The sequence below is a fragment of the Protopterus annectens genome, chromosome 3.part1 (genome assembly GCF_019279795.1).
Source record: "Protopterus annectens isolate FY-2018-M chromosome 3.part1, PAN1.0, whole genome shotgun sequence".
NCBI classification, from domain to species: domain Eukaryota; kingdom Metazoa; phylum Chordata; order Ceratodontiformes; family Protopteridae; genus Protopterus; species Protopterus annectens.
In genome coordinates this window covers 90,653,582-90,676,378 of record NC_056732.1, presented here as the reverse complement: position 1 = coordinate 90,676,378, position 22,797 = coordinate 90,653,582, and the positions used below count along the sequence as shown (strand labels likewise).

The following is a 22,797-nucleotide window of genomic DNA, read 5'->3' as shown; positions in this document are numbered from 1 at the left end:
TGCTGTCATATTGTATGTCTTATTGTGCACTGCTGTGTACTCTGATTTCCCTGACTCTTCCACACCTATAAGTTTCTAATTTATTCTGTCCTTATTCTTGCATTTTTTCCCTTCTGCTAGATACTGTGAACACTAATTACAGTTGTTAAATTGCAACACATTCCATATTCACAGTCCCTGCACGTTTACTTGTAGTACTGTAAGTTTATTTTTTCTCAAAAAATGTTTATTTTTCAAATACAGTTAAATAAATTCCATAGTATTTGTATATAACATATTAAATAACCATGTACACTATTTTCATCAGCCTGACATTATAATAGAGCTCAATATATACAATTAGTTTATAGGTATAACAATCCAGTTATCAGAGTGTAACTGTTCAGTTATTGTAAAGTGTCAATCAATGATAACACATTTTTCCATGGATTGCTAATAAATGGCTTAGGATGATTCCTTAATTCTTTCATTTTAATTTCCAACAATGTTGTAGTCTTCAGTAGGCTGCAGACATCTTCCAAAGTTGGTATTGTGTTTGTATTCCATCTTCTTGTTATACACTTCCTTGATATTGCAAGTATTGTCCATACTAGATAGATATTTGACTCATTCAAATAAGGACCTTCATACACATTTAATAATACTAGAGGTTTAGATAAGTTAAACAGTTAATTAAACCCTGTAAAAAGTTTTTAATACCATTCCAAAATGGCTTAATTTTAACACAGTCGAAAAAATGTGATTCCAGTCTACATTGTGTATTTGCTCACACCTCTAAGGGAGACAGCTAGAAAGGTACTTGGTGTGACATCTGGACAGAGGAAGGAGGACAAGGAGACCTGGTGGTGGAATGAGGAAGTACAGGAGAGTATAGAGAGGAAGAGGCTGGCGATGAAGAAGTGGGATTGTCAGAGAGATGAAGAAAGTAAACAGGAGTATAAGGAGATGAGCATGGTGAAGAGAGAGGTAGCGAAGGCTAAGGACAAGGCATATGGAGAGTTGTATGGAAGGTTGAACACTAAAGAGGGAGAAAAGGACCTGTACCGATTGGCTAGACAGGGGGACCGAGCTGGGAAAGATGTGCAGCAGATAAGGGTGATAAAGGATAATGAGGGAAATGTACTCACAAGCGAGGAGAGTGTGTTGAGCAGATGGAAAGAGTACTTTGAGGGGCTGATGAATGAAGAGAATGAGAGAGAGAGAAGGTTGGATGATGTGGGGATAGTGAATCAGGAAGTGAAACAATTAGCAAGGAGGAAGTATGGACAGCTATGAAGAGGATGAAGAATGGAAAGGCTGTTGGTCCAGATGACATACCAGTGGAAGCATGGAGGTGTTTAGGAGGAATGGCAGTGGTGTTCTTAACCAGATTGTGTAATGAAATATTGGAAAGTCAGAGGATGCCTGAGGAGTGGAGAAAAAGTGTTTTGGTACCTATTTTTAAGAATAAGGGTGATGTGCAGAGTTATACTAACTATAGAGGGATAAAACTAATCAGTCATAGCTTGAAGTAATGGGAAAGAGTAGTGGAAGCTAGTTTAAGAAGGAGGTGATAATTAGCGATCAGCAGTATGGTTTCATGCTAGGAAAGAGCACTACAGATGCAATGTTTGCCCTGAGACTGTTGATGGAGAAATATAGGGAAGGTCAGAAAGAGTTGCATTGTGTCTTTGTGGACTTGGAGAAAACATATGATAGGGTGCCTAGAGAGGAGTTGTGGTATTGTATGAGGAAATCAGGAGTGGCAGAGAAGTATGTAAGAGTGATGCAGGATATGTACAAGGTTAGTGTGACAGTGTGCGAGGTTAGTGTGACAGTGGTGAAGTCTGCAGTGGGAGTGACAGATCCGTTTAAGGTGGAGGTGGGAGGTGGAGGTGGGAGTACATCAAGGATCAGATCTGAGCCATTTCTTATTTGTAATGGTGATGGACAGGTTGACAGATGAGATCAGACAGGAGGCCCCATGGACTATGATGTTTGCAGATGACATTGTGATCTGTAGTGAGAGTAGGGATCAGGTTGAGGAGACCCTGGAGAGGTGGAGATGTGCTCTAGAGAGGAGAGGAATGAAGGTTAGCAGGACTAATACAGAATATGTGTGTGTGAATGAGAGGGAGGATAGAGGAATAGTAAGGATGCAGGGAGTAGAGTTGGCAAAGGTGGATGAGTTTAAGTACTTGGGATCAACAGCTCAGAGTAATGGTGAGTGTGGACGAGAGGTGAAGAGATTACAGGCAGGGTGGAATGGGCGGAGAAGAGTGTCAGAAGTGATTTGTGACAGACCGGTACCAGTAAGAGTAAAAGGGAAGGTCTACAAGAGGGTAGTGAAACCAGCTATGTTGTATGGGTTGGAGATGGTGGCATTGACAAAAAGGCAGGAGTCAGAGCTGGAAGTGGCAGAGTTAATGGGTGTGACAAGGATGGACAGGATTAGGAATCAGTATATTAGAGTGTCAGCTCAGGTTGGACGGTTTGTAGACAAAGTCAGAGAGGCGAGATTGCGTTGGTTTGGGCATGTGCTGAGGAGGGATGATGGATATATTGGGAAAAGGATGCTAAGGATGGAGCTGCCAGGTAAGAGGAAAAGAGGAAGGCCTAAGATAAGGTTTATGGACGTGGTGAGAGAGGACATGCAGGCGGTTGGTGTGACTGAGCAATATGCAGAGGACAGGAAGAAATGGAAACAGATGATCCGCTGTGGCAACCCCTAACGGGAACAGCCGAAAGAGAAGATTTGCTCACACCTCCAACATATTCACTTTGTGAAAGAATTAATTTTAGTAATTCTATCTGGAGTTAAGAATGCACTGTGCAAGCATTTCCAATTAAAAACTTTCCAGTATTGTGTAAAAGATGTATGTTTTATTGATAATAAAATATTTGATTTAATTTCTTCAATTAGCTGTGAAGTGTCCTTTTGTTATGTAATTCCAGTGTGCGGATTTTGGTGTTGTTTTTTTAATTCATCAATATCTTGTAAAATTTCGAAATACTATTTCCCATGTCATAATCATTAAATATGATTTCATATAGGTATTTTTTTAAGTTTCGGTATTTTTTTAAATGAAGAATTACTAATTATTTTGTATAAATCTTGCGACTACGTCAGAATGCTTTGCATAGTTAGCCAATCTTGTTGTGGAATTTTGTATGTTGCTTCTATTGTTTGCATATCCAAAACTTTTAGTTCTTTGATACATTGAAACCAACAAACAAATCCTTTCTGTTCCCAGGAATTAATTATTTCTCTGTATATTTTATGTGGATAGCTCTTTGTAACTATGAATGGTGTTAAAAGATCAAACCAGATTTTTTAATCTAGATTTGCATTAATAATTTTCCTAAAGGAGTCAATGTAATAATTAATCATACAAGTTTTAGTGGGCATAGTTATGTTGTATTGAATAGTAATGCATATTGTGCCATGGCAAATTGTTTTTATCTTTTTTAAATTTTTTTGTAAATCAAATTCATTTATTGATATTACAGTTAGTAATTCTTTCCAATTTGCAGAATAATTTGGACTTATCCAATCTGAGAATGTTTTAGATATTGATGCTTTTATATATGTTTCTATATCAGGAAAGTTTAATCCTCCCTGTTTCCATGGTCTGATATGATGTATTAAAGCTATTCTGTTTCCTTTGGGAAACCATAAACATTTTATTAGGCATGAGTTTATTTCTTTGAGTATATTCCTTTCTGGTAACAGTTGTATTGCCAAAGCTATATATAGAATCTTGGGTAGTAAAAACATTTTTATTAACTGTAGTCTATCTTCAAATGTTATTATTATTTTGTTCCACTTTTCCACAGAGATTTTAATTGTATTGATGATATTATTGTAGTTTTTTGAGACTAATTCATTATTATTCTTGCATAACTCAATTCCTAGATATTTTAAGGTAGATTCTTGTTTCCCTATGATGTGATTTCCCTTTGTCTGCAATTCTTTTTTTTAATTTAAAAATAAAAAGTTTGATTTATTGAAATGGAGTCCTGAAGTCCTGAAAAATGTTTCCATTAAAATATCTACTTTTTCTAATGTCTCTTTTGTATTGGATAATGTTAATAATATGTCATCAGCAAAGAGCATTACTTTAGAATTGTATTGTTCATAAACATCTACTCCTTTGATTTTTGTATTGTTACATATTGAATCTGCCAATATTTCAATAGCCAAAGCAAATGGAATCAGTAACATGGGACATCCTTGTTTATTCAGAGGTGAAAGGACCTAGCTTAACATACGCTAAATTATTTGTATATATATTCTTTTGTAGATGAACAAAGGAATAAGGAAATTCAAATAACACCAGAATTTTGAATAAATAGTCCCAATTTAGGGAATCAAAGGCTTTCTCTATACCTAAGCCAATTATGAGTGTTTATTTTCTTTATTAATATAATCTGTAAGAGAAATTATCCTTTAATAGGTTCATAGGTTTATAGATTAGTACTAAGCTAACTGCCCTTGCGAGCCATTTTAAGCCTAGCCTATTATCCCTTGTGAGACTCAAATCCTGCACCTTGTGTTTGTAAGGCAAACACCTTAACTATTAGGCCACCTTCCTTAATATTGTCATATGTGTGTGTCTATGATATATAAATCCAGTTTGATCATTATTTATTGTTTTGGTTAGGGGTATTTTCATTCTGTTAGTTAATATTGTCATAAATATCTTGTAGTCATTTATTTAATAATGCTAGAGGTCTATATGAGGTATAGAGGTTTGGGGATTTGTTTTCCTTTAGGATTGGTGTAATTAAGGAATATCTCCAAGAGGGTGGTATTAAAGCTTATGACTGAATTTCAAATAGATTTTTATGGAAGAGAGATAGTATCTATGAAGGAAAAAGTTTATATATTTTCATAATTATGCCATCTGTATCTGGAGCTTTATTATTTTTACCCTCTTTTATTGTATCTGTAATTACTTTGTAGGATGTGGGTGCTTGCAGATCTAGTTTTAGTTTTTCTGTTTTTTTATATTAGAACATTTTCATCTAGATTTAATTGATCGATATGTATATTTTCTTTTTGGAAAGGTTCCATATAGTGATTTTTATAGGCATCAAGAATGTCACCTATATCAGAGACATTTTTCCCTTTCTTTTCATGGAAGATACTTTTAATGTTATTAGCTTTTGATTTTATTTTGATTCTTGTGGCTAAATTATGTAGATGTTTGGGAGAAGTGGCCATGGTATTAATTTTTAGTTTTTCTAAAGCTAAACTAGTTTTGTGTGTTAGAATTTCATTGTATTTATTGTTTAATACTTCTTTCTTTTTCATCTCCAAATGATTTTGATTTTTTTCAGCTTTTACTGACAACAGTTTGGATTGTAGATCTAATAATTCAGAATCCCATTCTCTGATTTTTTTTTTATACCAAGTTAGGGTTTTAGCATATATGTAAGCTTTTAATGAGTCCCATATCATTATTTTATTTATCACTGTGGTGTAATTAATATCTAAGAAGAACTGTAGTTCAGATAATAACCAGGGTTTGAACTCTTTAATTGTAGTTATATATGCTGGAATTCTGGAGTTAAAGATTAATGGTTTGTACCCATTTTGAAGTTTTAGTATCAACGAATTGTGGTCTGAAAAGGGTCAGGGAGTGATTGAGAAATTAATGATTTTAGAGTGTAAGTCATGGGCAGCAAATATTTTATCTATTCTAGTTTGGGTACTAATTCTGTGATCTTGATGGGAAAACAACAGAGATTTATCTTTTTTAAATTTGAAAGTATCTACAAGATGAAATTATTCTACCCACTTGTTTAAAGCTTTTGATACAGCAGATGTACGCAGCAGTCTTTTATTTGTAGTTTCAGAAGTATCATATATACAGTCAAAATCTCCTCCTAATATTAGGTTGCCTTTATAATTATTGAAAATGAAATCCAAGTGTTTTTTTTTTTTTTTTAACAGTTCCTGATCCAATGCCTGGGAACCAGTATAGCTTGGCTAGGGTCCATATTCTGTTATTATAATTAACTGTTACTAATACCATAAGGCCTTCTTTATCTTCATACTTATGATTTCTGGGTTAATCACATTTCTTTTCCGTAAAATTGTTACCCATTTTGTCTTTGTCTTGTAAGTGGATTGCGTCAATATCATATAGTCCTTAGGATTCCATTTCTAATTGTCATTTGTTTTGAAATGAGTTTCTTGAAGGAAGACAATTTCTGCTTTTTTCAGTTTTAAATATTTCAATAGATTTGATCTCTTGCTAGGATTATTTAAGCCATTGGTATTTAAAGATAATAAAGTTAAATCCAGCTTAGGTTATTTAGACTATGTATTTTTTGTTTTATTGTGACTATTAAACATTTTCCTCTGATAACTATAAAGTATATGTTTGAGCTTTTAAAGGAAATTATCAGTTTTATACTTCGAGTGTTTACCAGTAAAGTAATGTTTTGGTCAGGCATACTAAAAATGTTTTTGTGAAATAAATTTAAATTAATAAATGTTAACAAAACTAAGATCCGCATTAGCCAATGAATGAAAATCATTCCTAATCTGATGGATAAACCTAAGTCCATCAGATTATCACTCATACCTTGACAATCCAGAACATCGGAGCTGCATAAATTGAATTATCATATAGAATACGTGTAATAGAATAAGCAGTATTTATATTATTTTGAACAGATATAGTACTATTGTAGATTAGACAGAATTCTAATGCAATATAAATGTCTACTTATTGTATAAGCAGTTAATTTTTACATGATAAGCAATTCAATCTAAGTAAAGTAGGATGTATCATATATAAAACCTCAGTAAAAGATTATAGCACACAGTTATTTAACATATTCACCCTTATTGATGAAGTCTTTCAAAACTTATTACTTAATATAAATAGACGGTAATAATAATATTTATACCTAATGTTTATACAATGCATTTTAGTGGATATATCAGAAGTTATATTTCATTGTTTGCCGGCATTTAAGTAATCACTTTGTTGCTAACTTACTTAAAGCACCAAATTTGTTTTATGTGGACAGTGATGAAAGTTAGTGCATTTTAATTATCAGTGCATTCATATCCCCCCATTTCCTACACATAATTTACATATTTGTCATTTCTTATTATAAAATGAGTGAAATTATAGGTTAAAAACAACAAATTCACTTATTGTGATTAATGATTACAAGTTCCCTTTCCATATTTATAAATTGCCATTTTATGGCATATACTGAAACTTTTTAGATTTAAATGGCAACATTCTATTTTGTATAATCAGCAAAGGTTAAACGGAGTGATTATTGTCAACTTAATACTTTTTGTTCAGAATGTGATTGTTACATTCTGTGACATTCCTAGTTCAGACTTGTATTGTTTCCCTTGAACAACTTTGTCAGTTGGATGTCATGTATAAAACATCAGCTACCTTGGTAACAGTTTAAGTATTATGTATGGTCAAGATGGGTTACAAAATCACAATTCAAGTTAAAAGAATTGTATGACTTGTTATGCACATTTACTTATATGAATAAAATCATCATGCTTCCCCTTGATGATCAGTATAGTGTATTTCATTTATGACAAGTTAAATTAGTAGTGTTATTATACACAAGCCCATGTTATTAAACTGAGTGTCTATTGTCAATTTAATACTATTTGTTCAGAATATGATTGTTACATTCTGTGACATTTCAAGTTCAGGCTTCTATTGGTTCTCTTGAACAACTTTGTCAGTTTGATGTCATGTCTAAAACATTAGTTACCTTCGTAACCACTTAAGTATTATATATGGTCAAGATGGGTTACAAAATCTACAATTCAAGTTAAAACAATTACATGACTTGTTATGCATATTTACTTATATAAGAAAATCATCATGCTTCCCCTTGATGTTTAGTGTAGTGTATGTCATTTATGACAAGTTAAGAAAGTAGTGTTGTTATACACAAGCCCGTGTTATTAAATCCTGTTTTTAATATCTAAATTCAGCAGACTGCTTCATCTTGTATGACGATTATATATTTTATGTCTAGATTTACTAAAATCATACATTACATAACTGTTGTACGTTTTTGTTTTTTTTTGGGCTGTTGCATAGTTATTTGAGAGACCACAAGCTGTAATGCTTATTCTTATTATTAGCTCCTTCCAAGCATGTTTATACAGTCCATAGACATTAAATTATGAGACCCTTCTGGTTTCTTATTTGTTATAAATATATTTCCATCCTTACATACACACATATCAGTACTTCAAGCACGGGCAACAATGACCATGCAGTTTTGCCAGAATGCTATTCACTAGTTCATTTGGTGTGTTTCCAGGCTGTTCTTAAAATATACCAACAAATTCAGAGGAAGACACAAGAGTAGTAGTAGTAGATATCCATTTTATTCCTTCTGTCCTGGTACCTCAGCTTTTCGCCTTCAATGGGACATATATTTGCATTTTCAGTCTCCTTTTTATATATGCTTTAATTAATTAATTAAACATCAATCAATCAATTAAACATCATTATATCAAATAATTTAACTCATTCACCACTGAAATATATTTCAAGGAAGGAAACATTTCTCTTAAACTTTTTACAAACACATTTTTTCCTTTTCTTTTACTTAATCTACGAATTTTATAAATATTACTTACAAAATATGAACTGTAAACTAAACACTCCAAATATTAATTAATAAATTTCATAGTACAATAAATTCTTTTTCAGATGTACATGCATATAACAACTGATCACTATCAAATATCAATGTTACAAAACTTCAATTTTAATACATGATAAATCATTTGATGAAAACAGAATATCATTAATACCCATTAAATTTCTAAGTTCATTCCTTTAGGAAATAGGGTATGATACTCAATGATGAACCTTTGTTCTAACTTACTCAAAACTACTTTGTAATTTCCTCTATTTGAATGAGGCCTGGCTAACACACTAAACTTGAAACTATCATTTTCACCATTGTGTATGCTGCAAAATGTGCAGCCACAGGGCTCTCTAAGTTTCCCCTCCTTATGTCACCTAGGTGTTCCAAAATACGAATCTTAACTTGTCTAGTAGTTTGTCCGATGTACCATTTGGCTGGAATACAATCACAGCCTAAAATGTAAATGACCCCTGTTGACCTACAATCAAACCTTTCGAAAGCAGTGTACATCTTTCCATTGATCTTCAAACCATGCATATTTTTAGTTTTACTACAGACAGAACATTTCCCACATTTGTACATCCCAACCATGCCATCTCTTCTTACTTCAACTTTTCTATTTAAGATCTCTTTCAAATTGGATACCTTTTATAAGAAAAAGTAATATGTTTGGGAAAAAGGTGACCTATTGTAAAATCTTCACATACAACTGGCCATAACTCCCTAATAACCTTTTCCATAATACATGAGAAATCAGAGTATTTGGATACAAAAAACAATTTATCTAAGTTTAGTGCATTTTCAAACTCAAATGTATGTTTATGCCCTCGCGTCCCAAATGCTCTATTTTCACACAATTTTTGTTTTATATATTCAAGCCTATCCTGCTCATATCCACGAGAATATAATCTATCCGAAATTTCATCACACACCTCTTCCCAAAGGTTTTTATCTGAAGTATTTCTTAGATTCCTTTTAAATTCTCCTTCCGGTATGGCTTTGATCAAATGTGCAGGGTGCATGCTACTAGCATGTAAAAAATTATTCACTGAAGTGGGTTTCCTATAGGTTTTATGCTCAACCAAACCATTTGCCCCCACATAGAATTCTACATCAAGAAAGGGAATTTGAAATTCAGAAATGTGTGCCACAAACTTTAAACCATGGTGATTGCTGTTTAAACTCACCATGAATTAGATCAAAAGAGTCATGCTCCCTTTACACACAAAAATCAAATCATCAATGTAACGTTTGAAAAAAATTACATTATTAACAAAAAATGTGTTTTGATACATAAATTCCCTTTCAAATTCCCCCATGTAGATCACAGCATAACTAGGGGCAAAAGCTGCACCCATAGCTGTTCCTTTTTTCTGCAAAAAATAATCCTTCTTCCACAAAAAATAGTTATGTGTTAAGCTAAACTCAAGCAAACTTAACAAAAATCTAGTATATGGTCCTTCCCCCATCATTTTGTACACTGCTTCCAAACCCCACCTAGTTTTGATGTTGGTGTAGAGTGATACAACATCAACAATAGCCCAATAATAATTCTCTTCCCATTTCAGTCCTTTTAAAGCCACACATACATCCTGTGTATTCTTAACGTGAGATTGAACCTTTGGCAAAAATTTCTTTAAATGATGGTCCAAGAAAATATTAACTCTCTCAACAAAAGACCCAATCCCCGAAATAATAGGTCTACCTGGAGGATTGGTAACATTTTTATGAATTTTAGGGATTATGTACATAAAGGGATGTTGGGGTTCCTTCATGGTTAAACTTTTTACATCCTTACTAGTGAAAAATCCCAATCTTTCACCTCTCTCTAATAATTCATGAAGTTCACCAGAATAAGACTCAAGGGGGTTACTTCCTAGCTTTTGATAAGTATCATCCACCAATAAATTATTGATTATGTTCTCATATTTATCTTTGTTCATGATCACCCAGTTTCCCCCTTTATCCGCCGGTTTGACAGTTACTTTATCTAATTCCATCCTAAATGTTTTCAAGGCCAACCATTCATTTTTAGTTAAATTAAACATCTTTTTTCGCATACAAAAAGCTTTATGTTCCAATTCCAGTTTGGCCATAACAACATGTTCAAAGGCATTTATTGCCGAAGATTTCTTAGGAGGCATAAAAGTGCTGTCACCTGGAAAATGGGGGACTTTTAAGTGACCATAACCACCTCCAAAAACCCCCTCCAAGTCAGATTCCATCAAAAACTCATGAACGTTTTCATTCTCATTTTCATCCCTAATAACATCCAATTCCATGCCTTCATAATCATATATACTTAAATTTAAGAGAGTTTCATCAAAAACATCACTTTTTTCTTTAATTTTACTTTTTTCTTTTTCATAAAAATGAACATTTAAATTTAATTTTCGGACAAATGTTTTAACATCAAAAATGAGGTCTGAAATGGATGGTATCCTGGTGGGTACAAATTTTGTCCCTTTTGAGAAAACACTCAACATTTCATCAGACAGGGTAAGGTCAGAGAGATTAATCACATTCAAACCATCATTGGCAGTACTATCAGCACTAAATTCCATTTCATTCTCATCACAACTTCCAATAGTAGCAATAGGCTCACACAATATATTATACTCATTTTGACAATCATAAGATGCTACTAATTCAGTATTATCCTGATAGGTGACATTAATATCATGTTGCACATTTATGCTGGGCTCTCTAAACTCTAAACCAAATTTCTGTCCCAAGTCATTCCCAGTAACATCACTGACAGACTGGTTCACTTCTTCATCGTTAGACATCTGTTCTACAGAGACACCCAGTGAACCAAACATTGTTTTTTCATGATTTAATCTTGATACTAAGTCCAAAGATTCAAAACTATCAGCTGTATGGGTAACCAAAATAGCATTATAGTTTGAAGAACTAGCAGTGCTGTTAAAACATTTATTGTCCACAACATCTAGCAGCTCAATCCTCCCATTAACTGAACAAAAATATTCCGGAAAAACATTAACATTAACCTGTCCTACATTAGTAGTTTCATCTAAACAGTCAGTTTCCAGAGTAATGCATCGCTCAAAATTCCCTTTCCTGTTACCACTTTCAAACTCATCAGTATTATTACATACAAAAATATTTGTACAAGATTGCCTGATTCCATCATATACAGAACTTGCCGCTCGTCCTACACTTTTATTATTATCATCAATATCTAGACAGTTTGCACCCCCCACATTTGGCGCCTGTTCCGAAAAAACATTAAGCGGCTCAGACAACAACCCTTTAAAACTGGGTTCTACCACTTGGTCCGTTACACCATAAATGTTAGTAATATCAATACCGGAAGAAGCATCCAATCGTGAGCTGCTCTTAATATCTACACATTCAATATCCGCCAAACATAGCTGCTCAACATTCCCGCATTCAGCGGAAGACAAAGCGTCAGCGTATCTTGGTTCAGTACAACTGTTCAAACAATCAGTCAGTTTTCCAACCCTCCCATACACATTTCCAATGAACTGGGAGTGATCATTAATAATGGTAGTACCTTTAGAGGCAGTATCTAGTACATTCAATATTTCACAAGTTTTAAAGGATACAGTACCGGAGAAAGCATTAATATATTGTGAGCTGCCATCATTATTCAAACATTCAGTATCCGCCGGACATGGCTGCTCAAACCCCCCACATTCAACGGAAAACAGAACATCAACATCTCCTGATTCAGCACAACTATCAGAACATTTAGCTAGTTGTCTAGTCCTCTCATACATATTATCAGTGAGCTGGGAATGATCAACAACATTAGTAGCATGTCCAGAAACACCATCTAGCACATCCAACTCTTTAGAAATTTCACACGTTTTGAATATAAGCGCATCAGATCTAGATGCGCTACTACTTTTTAACATGCTGTCCTCTAAAAACCCAGAGTGCTCATACACATAACTACCACCCTTTTTAAAGTTTTTTTCTTTACTTTTTTTATCACTTTTTTTACCTTTTTTAACATTTTTAGCAGAATAAAGCATTTTTTCATCATAAACATTAACATTTCCTTGTGCATTTGAAAACAAGGTACGCTGAGCGTACGGGAGATTTAAAGTCAGTTTTTTGACTGATTGCTGACTTGCAAATGACTTGTCTTACCCTGTTGTTTTCTGGTTGATCTCGTCTGTACATTGTATGACTTGGTTCTGGAGTTCTGATTTACCCTTCGGTTCTCTTCATTATCCATGTCCTCAACCACAATGTCCTCAAAGGACACGCTCTTTCGACTACCACCAGTCTCTATAGAAGAACAGGAAGAAATTTCATCATTTCCTGCTCTGTTTCTTTTGAAGTTTCTTTTGAAACGGCGCCCTCTTCTGGGCCAGTTGTAAATTTCATTCTTTTCATAGTCATTAACATCCCTATTCAGTTTAGATTTCTTCCTAGCCATCACTTCATTTTCAATTTTCTTTAACTTCTCATTTATTTCTTTAAATTTTGATTGAAACATAACATTGGATACCTTGTTTTTTACCTCTTGTTGTAAGTCAATGATTTTACTATGTAAACTGTCCATAGTTCTTTGATTCTTTTTAATCAGGATTTTCAACCAGCTTAGACAACAGTCTTGAGCAGCTTGTCTCCACTCAATCAGCAAATCATTTTCATCTTCCTTAAAACCTCCTGCAGGCAATTTATCTATGCGCAGACCTCTAGGTGTTATATTCAGCATCACATACTTCTCAAGTAATTTGGAGTCATAGAAAACAGTCATTTCTTTTGCCATTATACGCTCAAGATGCAAAAATTCTTCAGAACAAGTTTCACTGCTGCCCCCAGTCCACAAATCAGAGGCAGCATATTTTCTCTCTCTTTCTTTCAGTACATCAGCAAAAGAAAAACTCTCACCACTCTGTGCTACCTCTGGAATAGACATCTTCGAACACTAGTAAAGACAAACTTCAACACTTGGAAACTGCAATACACCAACAAATTCAGAGGAAGACACAAGAGTAGTAGTAGTAGATATCCATTTTATTCCTTCTGTCCTGGTACCTCAGCTTTTCGCCTTCAATGGGACATATATTTGCATTTTCAGTCTCCTTTTTATATATGCTTTAATTAATTAATTAAACATCAATCAATCAATTAAACATCATTATATCAAATAATTTAACTCATTCACCACTGAAATATATTTCAAGGAAGGAAACATTTCTCTTAAACTTTTTACAAACACATTTTTTCCTTTTCTTTTACTTAATCTACGAATTTTATAAATATTACTTACAAAATATGAACTGTAAACTAAACACTCCAAATATTAATTAATTTCATAGTACAATAATAGTACAAAAATTTCGGATAGATTATATTCTCGTGGATATGAGCAGGATAGGCTTGAATATATAAAACAAAAATTGTGTGAAAATAGAGCATTTGGGACGCGAGGGCATAAACATACATTTGAGTTTGAAAATGCACTAAACTTAGATAAATTGTTTTTTGTATCCAAATACTCTGATTTCTCATGTATTATGGAAAAGGTTATTAGGGAGTTATGGCCAGTTGTATGTGAAGATTTTACAATAGGTCACCTTTTTCCCAAACATATTACTTTTTCTTATAAAAGGTATCCGAATTTGAAAGAGATCTTAAATAGAAAAGTTGAAGTAAGAAGAGATGGCATGGTTGGGATGTACAAATGTGGGAAATGTTCTGTCTGTAGTAAAACTAAAAATATGCATGGTTTGAAGATCAATGGAAAGATGTACACTGCTTTCGAAAGGTTTGATTGTAGGTCAACAGGGGTCATTTACATTTTAGGCTGTGATTGTATTCCAGCCAAATGGTACATCGGACAAACTACTAGACAAGTTAAGATTCGTATTTTGGAACACCTAGGTGACATAAGGAGGGGAAACTTAGAGAGCCCTGTGGCTGCACATTTTTGCAGCATACACAATGGTGAAAATGATAGTTTCAAGTTTAGTGTGTTAGCCAGGCCTCATTCAAATAGAGGAAATTACAAAGTAGTTTTGAGTAAGTTAGAACAAAGGTTCATCATTGAGTATCATACCCTATTTCCTAAAGGAATGAACTTAGAAATTTAATGGGTATTAATGATATTCTGTTTTCATCAAATGATTTATCATGTATTAAAATTGAAGTTTTGTAACATTGATATTTGATAGTGATCAGTTGTTATATGCATGTACATCTGAAAAAGAATTTATTGTACTATGAAATTTATTAATTAATATTTGGAGTGTTTAGTTTACAGTTCATATTTTGTAAGTAATATTTATAAAATTCGTAGATTAAGTAAAAGAAAAGGAAAAAATGTGTTTGTAAAAAGTTTAAGAGAAATGTTTCCTTCCTTGAAATATATTTCAGTGGTGAATGAGTTAAATTATTTGATATAATGATGTTTAATTGATTGATTGATGTTTAATTAATTAATTAAAGCATATATAAAAAGGAGACTGAAAATGCAAATATATGTCCCATTGAAGGCGAAAAGCTGAGGTACCAGGACAGAAGGAATAAAATGGATATCTACTACTACTACTCTTGTGTCTTCCTCTGAATTTGTTGGTGTATTGCAGTTTCCAAGTGTTGAAGTTTGTCTTTACTAGTGTTCTTAAAATATCCAAGCCAATATTTGTCCTGTTCCATTTTACCAGCCTGTTCAATGCAGTGGTCACTCTGCCAGTGAACCACTCAACACACCTTCCGTTCCCACAGATATTTCCACAAAGGAAATCTGATGACCCTCTAGCACTTCCCAGCAATCCCAAACACCCCCAGAATCAGCTATCCCCATATGCCCAACACGTCCAAGCAAGTTCACCTCCCAGACCACTGCAGAGGGTACTTCACAAGACCAAGTGATCTTAGTCTTTCACAATAACTCAGACTTCCACTCTTATGTAAGTCCTTAATGTGTTTGGACCAAGATGCATTTTAAGTATAAAATTGTGCGCATTATTTTTTATTTATTTATTTATTTTTTTATCAATAATCAACTTAATGAGCTAAACGAAGTGTTGGGAGACACTCAATATGTGTACATGTGGTTTAAAACAGCCCTTTTATTATATAATTTTTTTGTAAAACCAAAAGCTTCATTGCAGATAATCATCTCGGAGGCTCCTCAGAGCCATTAAGCATTATCGTCACTCCGTCTCCTTTATCATAGCAACCTGGGAACGTCTGTTTCTGTTGGTGTGTCTGTGTACTGCATACCAGAGGCTCGCAATGCACCTGAAGCAAAGCTTCACTTCACTCCAGCTTCAAGCATAAATTTCCTCCCTTGCAGCGAGGCAGCAGCCAGGAAAAGAAAGGAGAGCAAACAGATAAAAAAAAAAAAAAAACTTCCCAACAAGCTGCCACAACAAGAGAGAACACAGTCTTCAGCCTTCCCACCTCTCACTCAGCAGATGTATAAACAAACTGTTCTCTGCCAAAATATCCCAAATCACAGTTTTATCCACCCCCTTTCCCTGGATCCAGGCTAAAACACCAAATGTCTCTTCCTAATACATAAGCATCAGTAAACCTCGATCACAAGCCGCAGCCCACAGCTTCCTGGAGACAAAAACGGCAGCATACAAAAGCTGCCAGACACAGCTGCATCCACACACACCATGTCAGGCTTAATCAAACAGCACTCGAAGCTATGATACCTGCTATAATTGATATTAACTATGTTTAGACAGAATGATAATGACATTTGTACTAGCTGCCAGATACAGCTGCATCCATGCACACCATATCTGGAGTGGTCAAACAGCACTTGTACCTGTGATACCTGCCATAATTGATATTAACTATATTTAGACAGAATAATGATGACATTTGTACTAAGAGTTTACTACTATTATTTAATCAGGATATACATGACATTCCTAAATCATACTTTAACTGAAGAAGGCATTAGTCTCCATGACATCATTTTTTTTAAACACTCACCTGTTACTGCTATTATATGTCATGTTAATTTGTTACATTGGTGTCTGAACTCTGAGGAATGGTACCTTGTTGAATTAGTTAATTAATTACTTAAATTATTATAAGTAAAATCAATGAAAAATGAGCAAGATAAGTATTCATTGAGTTCAAGTAGGGGGAATAGAAACTTACATGTTTGTATTATATGTTGCTTTGTTTGGCTTATATATAATGTAAATAGTAACTCATCTTGACCTACCTTTGTTTGTGAAGAATTATTGGACTCTTTGAACATTCTGAATAAATCATTACTTTTTCTCAGTTGTAAGAAACCCTCCTTTTTTAAATAAAAACAGATGATAAGTGATGTACCGTATCAGTTGATACTTTGAGAGATGTAGTTGTAAGAGTTATTTTTTTGGGATAGCTATCTTGGAATCAGTTTTTTGTTTCTTCTTTCTAGCATCAGTCCAAGGATTTGTTTCTTTTATTCTTTTAAGAGTAGGGGCCATCCATTCCATTTCTTCTGGGATAGACACTATGTTGTTTTGATGATTATAATAGCTTCTTCTAAGTCATTAAAGGTCATTATCTTATTGGCAAAAAGTATTTTTATCTTGGCTGGAAAGGCCAGCTGTGCTTTAATGTTGTTTAGTTTCAACAGTTTTATTATTGGCCAGATTTTTTTCCTTTGTTCTAGTATTCTGGAAGAATTATCATTGTCAAACTTTATCAGGCTTTGATTGTGTTTTAAAGGTGATTTTTTTTCCAAACAGATTTTAATATTAGTTCCTTGTCCAGAAATGAAATAAATTGTATAACTATGGATCTAGGTGAAGTATTTGTTGAGTTAGAAGCAGGTTTCCTCATTGCTCTGTGCACCCTTTCAATACAAATAAAAGCCCCTCTTTCAAGTCTAAAAATTCAAGAATCCAGGTTGTTAAGAATGAAATAATGTCTTCTCCTTCAGTGTTTTCAGGCAGACCAAAGATCCTTATGTTGTTTCTCCTTTCCCTGTTTTCTAAGTCATCTATTTTTTTTTCTCAATTTTTTTTTTTATTTTTCAAATACATTTGAATGAATTCCATAGTATTTATACATAACATCTTAAATAACTATGTACACTATTTCCATTAGCCTGACACTATAGCAGATCTTAATGTATACAGTTACTTTATAAGTATGTCCAATCCATTATCAGAGTGTCTGATCAATTATTGTATAGTGTCAATCAACGATAAGACTTTCCCCCCAAGGGTTGCTGATAAATGGAGTTGAATAAATTCTTAGTTCTTTAATTTTAATTTTCAATAATGCTGTGGTCTTCAGTAGGCTATATAAGTCTTCCAAAGCTGGTATTGTGTTTAAGTCATCTATTTTGTTAAGCAGCCATGTATTCTGTTTAAGCAGAAATTCTTCTTGGAATTCTTCCTCTTTGAGTCTCCCTTCAATTACATTTAGAGAAGTCTCTGTATTTGTTATTTTTTGTGTTGCTGTAATAGTTCCTTAAGAGTATCACTCTGTTTTTGAGAATTTAATTTGAGGTTTTCCATGTCATTTTTAAAGCCATCCATCGTCAAAGATAGTTCCTGTAAGGTAGATGCCATCAATTGCAGTTCTTTTTTCAAAGCAGCATCTGGATGAGAATTCCTTGAGTTATTCATATTCAGTGACTCAATATATCGCCAAGTTACTTGACAGGAACATTTTTGTATATCTCCACCAAAATTGATATTTATGTAGTTTAGTAGTTTATGTTTATATTTCTGATGTTTTAAACTTGAAAGTAATAACATTTTCCTATATTATTATACTAGTTTATGGAGCTCTCAAAATTCACTGCTCTCAGTTGGCCCTGTAGGCTCCACCCCTCACTTGATATATTTTGATGTGATGTATATCTTTTTGTATGATGGTTGTATTTTATTTGCTTCACTGCACATGTGTTGGTCTTACTTTCACACTGAGCACCAAGCTCCAGAGGTATTTAGTTTATTTTAAGTAATTAAGTTGCCAAATGCCTTGTCTATGCTTGATGGAAACCTAGTCTGTCATACCTATTATTTCCGTTGTAGTCTTATGTGTCTGAAATAATGCTGGGTTCTTATTTTCAGCCTATGACTTGAATAACAAACGTTTACGTCAGATTAAGGAGCAAGTGATAAATGACTGCAGGCACAATCCAAAAATCCTTTTCCAGTTCTTGTTGGATACTGCACAGTTTGAATTTGTCTTGAAAGAGGTAATGTGTCAGAAAATATTCAGAAGTACCATTTCTTAGAACTTTGCACAGTAGTAGTAGTGTAATTAACACATTTAGTGGAAATGTTTCAATATTATTATGCAAGGCACTGTGTTTATTATGTTTTCTTTTTGTTATGCTGTAAGCAACTCTTTAAACTGATTTCCTGCAGCAGTGATCCTGCTATTAAAATATCAGTTGTTGTGGTGCCTGCTCAAAATTGTATTTTCTGCAACTGGACAGCACAAGTACTGTCAGATCTATGTGGCATCAAACTTCACAGGAATTTGACCAATATCATGAAAAAAATAAATACTTAACATAACCTCGATCTGTTTTAGAGAAAATTATGAGTTTTCCATCATCACGTTTCAAGTATTTTTTTTCTAGGTTCTCTCCTCCCCCTTCCCCCGTCTGCAAACCATCAAACATCCCCCTGCTGGACGTGATTCCAATCATTCCTTAGTGGTGGGGAGGCCCCATATCCACTTCTGGGGAGACATCCAGAGGGGCCATCATTCAGACATACTTTAGTGAGTTTTGTGCTTTCACAGCCATCCTAACAGTGAGAGCATTTTTTTGGTTAATTCCCTAACCCCCCCCCCCCTGCATCACAGGAGAGACTCGCAGTGCCTTCCTCCTGCAACTGTACACTCCAGTGCACTCACTAATAAGGAGTACCACCTGACCATGGCTTGAAGAGCTGAAAGCCCACCCTAGAACACCCACTTCAATGCTGCCCTCCTCTGAGAGATTGTGGTTATGTGCATTTGGTCTGCCCCACACTCCCCTCCCCAGGATGGGCTTGTCCATTCTCAGCTGCCCATGCCAAATGCCAAGTTCACTAACCAAACTCTTGTTGCTTGTGTCATGGTCAGGGCTTTATCACTGTATGCTACAAACACTGGCTGCAGTAATTTAACATTTTACCACAGAGGCATCAGACTTCGCTTTATTCCAGACACTGTCAGATAATATCGCATGATATCAGCTAGTAATCTAACAGAGCACACATTTTAAGGGAGTATGGGCAATGTGACTAGCTGTGAAGTTTTTTTTTTATTATTTCTCTTCAATCCGAAATGGTTGCTTCGGACAATAGCAATGTCATGCAGTAGCTAAACAAAAATGGAGGAATGAATGGAGTCTTTTCTTTTTTGCAGTTTGGCTTTAAAGATGTGGCATGAGGCCTCCAAAAAATGTACCTTTCTAACCTATTAGCAGGCATTTTGAGCATAAGTATCTGTTGCTTATGTGTAAGCTGGATGCAGCAGTACTTATAGCCATAGGCCAGCAGTGGGATTCATCACAGGAAGACCTAGTTGCCACCCTAGAAAATGCTCACCTTAAAGAGTTAAATGGTTAGGGATCCTGGAAGAAACAGTTGGAAAGACAAATGCCTTTTCATTTTCAGTAGAGCACCCTCTGCAGACCTTTCTTGCAGCACCCTTGTGTAATATTCTGCTGAAAGCAAAAAAAAGACAAACCAAGACCCCCTTTCCATTATTCCAAACTGATAAAGAGTACCTTGATTGTCAGGGTCACTATCAATGATCCATCACCCCAATTAAATCTATTAAATCAGGAGATTGTACTTTCTCATCATGGGATGAAGAGTCATACACTCAAATCTGAGTCCTCTCAATTTTACATCTTGGATAAGTGCCTCATCCTAGTGAACTTGCTAATTATCTGCAAAGATTTTGCAAATGATGAAGATGGCTGGACAGCCCATTAGTAGGTTCTGCTTAGCTAAGTAGCAAGCATTTTTATTACGGGCAACAAAGAATGGCATACAACAGCTTCTGCATACATCTTTTCCATCCATTCCTTGTATCAGTCAGGCCTGACATACTCTTAAAGAAGGAGTTGTGTCTTCATCTTCTCAGTTTACCTTGGCAGATCCCATTAGCTTTCTTATTGCAGGTCAGGCTTTTTCTTAGAATTCTGTGTTTAAGGCTACAAGACATAACACTGAACCCAATCTCGGTCTATGGTAGTTTGTTTTAGAGGCACAGGCTAGAGAATAAAAGTACGTTGATCCTGTCTTTCCCTACATGTGCACGATTCTAATCGTCTTGGGTGAAGAGCATGGTATTCTTTTACTTTTGCTATTAATTTAGAGGTTCAAAAAATCGTAGAACATATGCTTAGAGATTGCATTAGTTACTTGATTACATAATCTCGGTTTTAGAACTTTCTTTTACAATGCTTATGCAAATCATTTATTTTTCTAGGACAAAGAACCTAGTGCATTTATAAAAACTGGTTTAGTGCTTGTATGCAAATAGGTCTTGCTTGTATATAGCTTTGTGTTGTTTTTTTTTTTTTTTTTTTGTACCGGTATGACTCTTACTTAAAATTATTACCCTGTTACATCCTATACGTATATCTTGTTATTTTTTTTATTTGTAAGCATTAAAAAAGTGGGTTTGACATAATGATTAAGGTCTTCAGCTCAGAAACACAAGTTAAAGGGTTTGATTCTGACCTTGGGTTATTTGCTTGGGTTAAAAATGACAGCTAGTTTAGAATTCACATATGAATGTATAAAAATCTGTTGAAAAAATTGTACACTGATATTCTTAACACTAAAAACTAATAAAAAAACAAAAGCTGTAATGCTGTTGCATATACCCTACAGTGTATATCCTGCCACAGGGAGAATTCAGAAACTGAGCAAAACCCTCTTTTCATCTATAGGTTGCCGCAGGTTGCTGCTAACCAAGTTAGTAATTTTAACTGCATGTCTGATATCAGCCCTTTTTCTTAGTCATTTGCTGGCTGACTGGGAAAAGGAGAGAAAGACTGAATCAGTTAAACTTGTAAGTACACTCCCACATGCTATACATGGCTGTACTCCCACATGCTATACATGGGTGTATGCATGTATATGCACACACACACACACACACACACACACACACACACACACACACACACACACACACACCATGCAAACGCAAAAAAATCTTGCATTCTGTCATTGTTTTATTAGGTTGTTAACTAGTGTATGCCGTTAGTCACCTAAATGATGATCAGTCATGCTCAGTCTTTCAACTAAAATACTGTGGAAACTGCCTCTGAATTGGAGTCATGAACACTGGAATCAGTTAGGAATGTGTCAGATGAAAGTGAATATGATGCTTTTTTTCTGTTCTCATTAGTGCTTTTGTAGTCCAAACAAATCATTATATGCATACAGCTAAGTTGTTTGGTTACTCAAAAGTATCCATTTTTTAACTAGATGTTCAAGCAGATGCTCTCAGAAAAGCAAGCCAAGTGGGAAAACTATAAAAAGGAAGGTTCTGAAAGAATGGCTGAACTTGCTGAAGTTTTTTCTGGAGTAAAACCCCTTACTAGAGTGGAGAAAAATGGTAAGATTTTACATTTCTAACTGCCTTGAATTGTATTATTTAATTATCAAACCCACAACATGTCACACAGTTCTGTATTGATCCAATATGGTAAATTTACTGGGAACTGTTTTCTGGTTGTAAGTAAATGCTTCTGCTTTAGTTATGGCATTGTAATCCCACAACAGTTTAGCTTCATACTTCATTGCACCGTTTTTCTTGTATTATTTATCATTGTGTTTTGAGTAGTTTTGCCTGCTGTTGCTTAAATTTTGAATGGTCTGTCAGAAGAAAACTGGTAATTACTAGACAAAGGTAATCATGAAACAGCCCTCTGAAAGTGGGATGAGAGGTAAAAGGCAAACCAAATCAAACATTATTCTGGAGAAATTACAGTAGATTTTAAGATGTTCGGTCAGGATCCCATGATCTATACTGCCAAAGGCATCTGCGAGATCAAGGAAGGCCAAGACTGACCATGAATCTTTGGCCTACAAGAAATCCTTTACAACGTTAATAGAAGTTATCTCACTTTGCTGATCTGTAAATCCACAACAATGTGAGTCCAAGGTATCATGAGTTGGTAGATAACATATCCATGTCAATAGTAATTTGTTA

General features: G+C 34.5%; 1 protein-coding gene across 1 annotated transcript in view; it reads left to right on the top strand.

Annotated features, from left to right (window-relative positions):
* WASHC5 (WASH complex subunit 5) overlaps positions 1-22,797 on the top strand; it is a 1,015,994-nt gene that overhangs the window by 358,991 nt on the left and 634,206 nt on the right. Inside the window, exons 9-10 of the mRNA XM_044066602.1 lie at positions 18,696-18,823; positions 22,071-22,200. Coding sequence (XP_043922537.1) covers positions 18,696-18,823; positions 22,071-22,200 — 258 coding nt within the window. The remainder of the gene's footprint in view (positions 1-18,695; positions 18,824-22,070; positions 22,201-22,797) is intronic.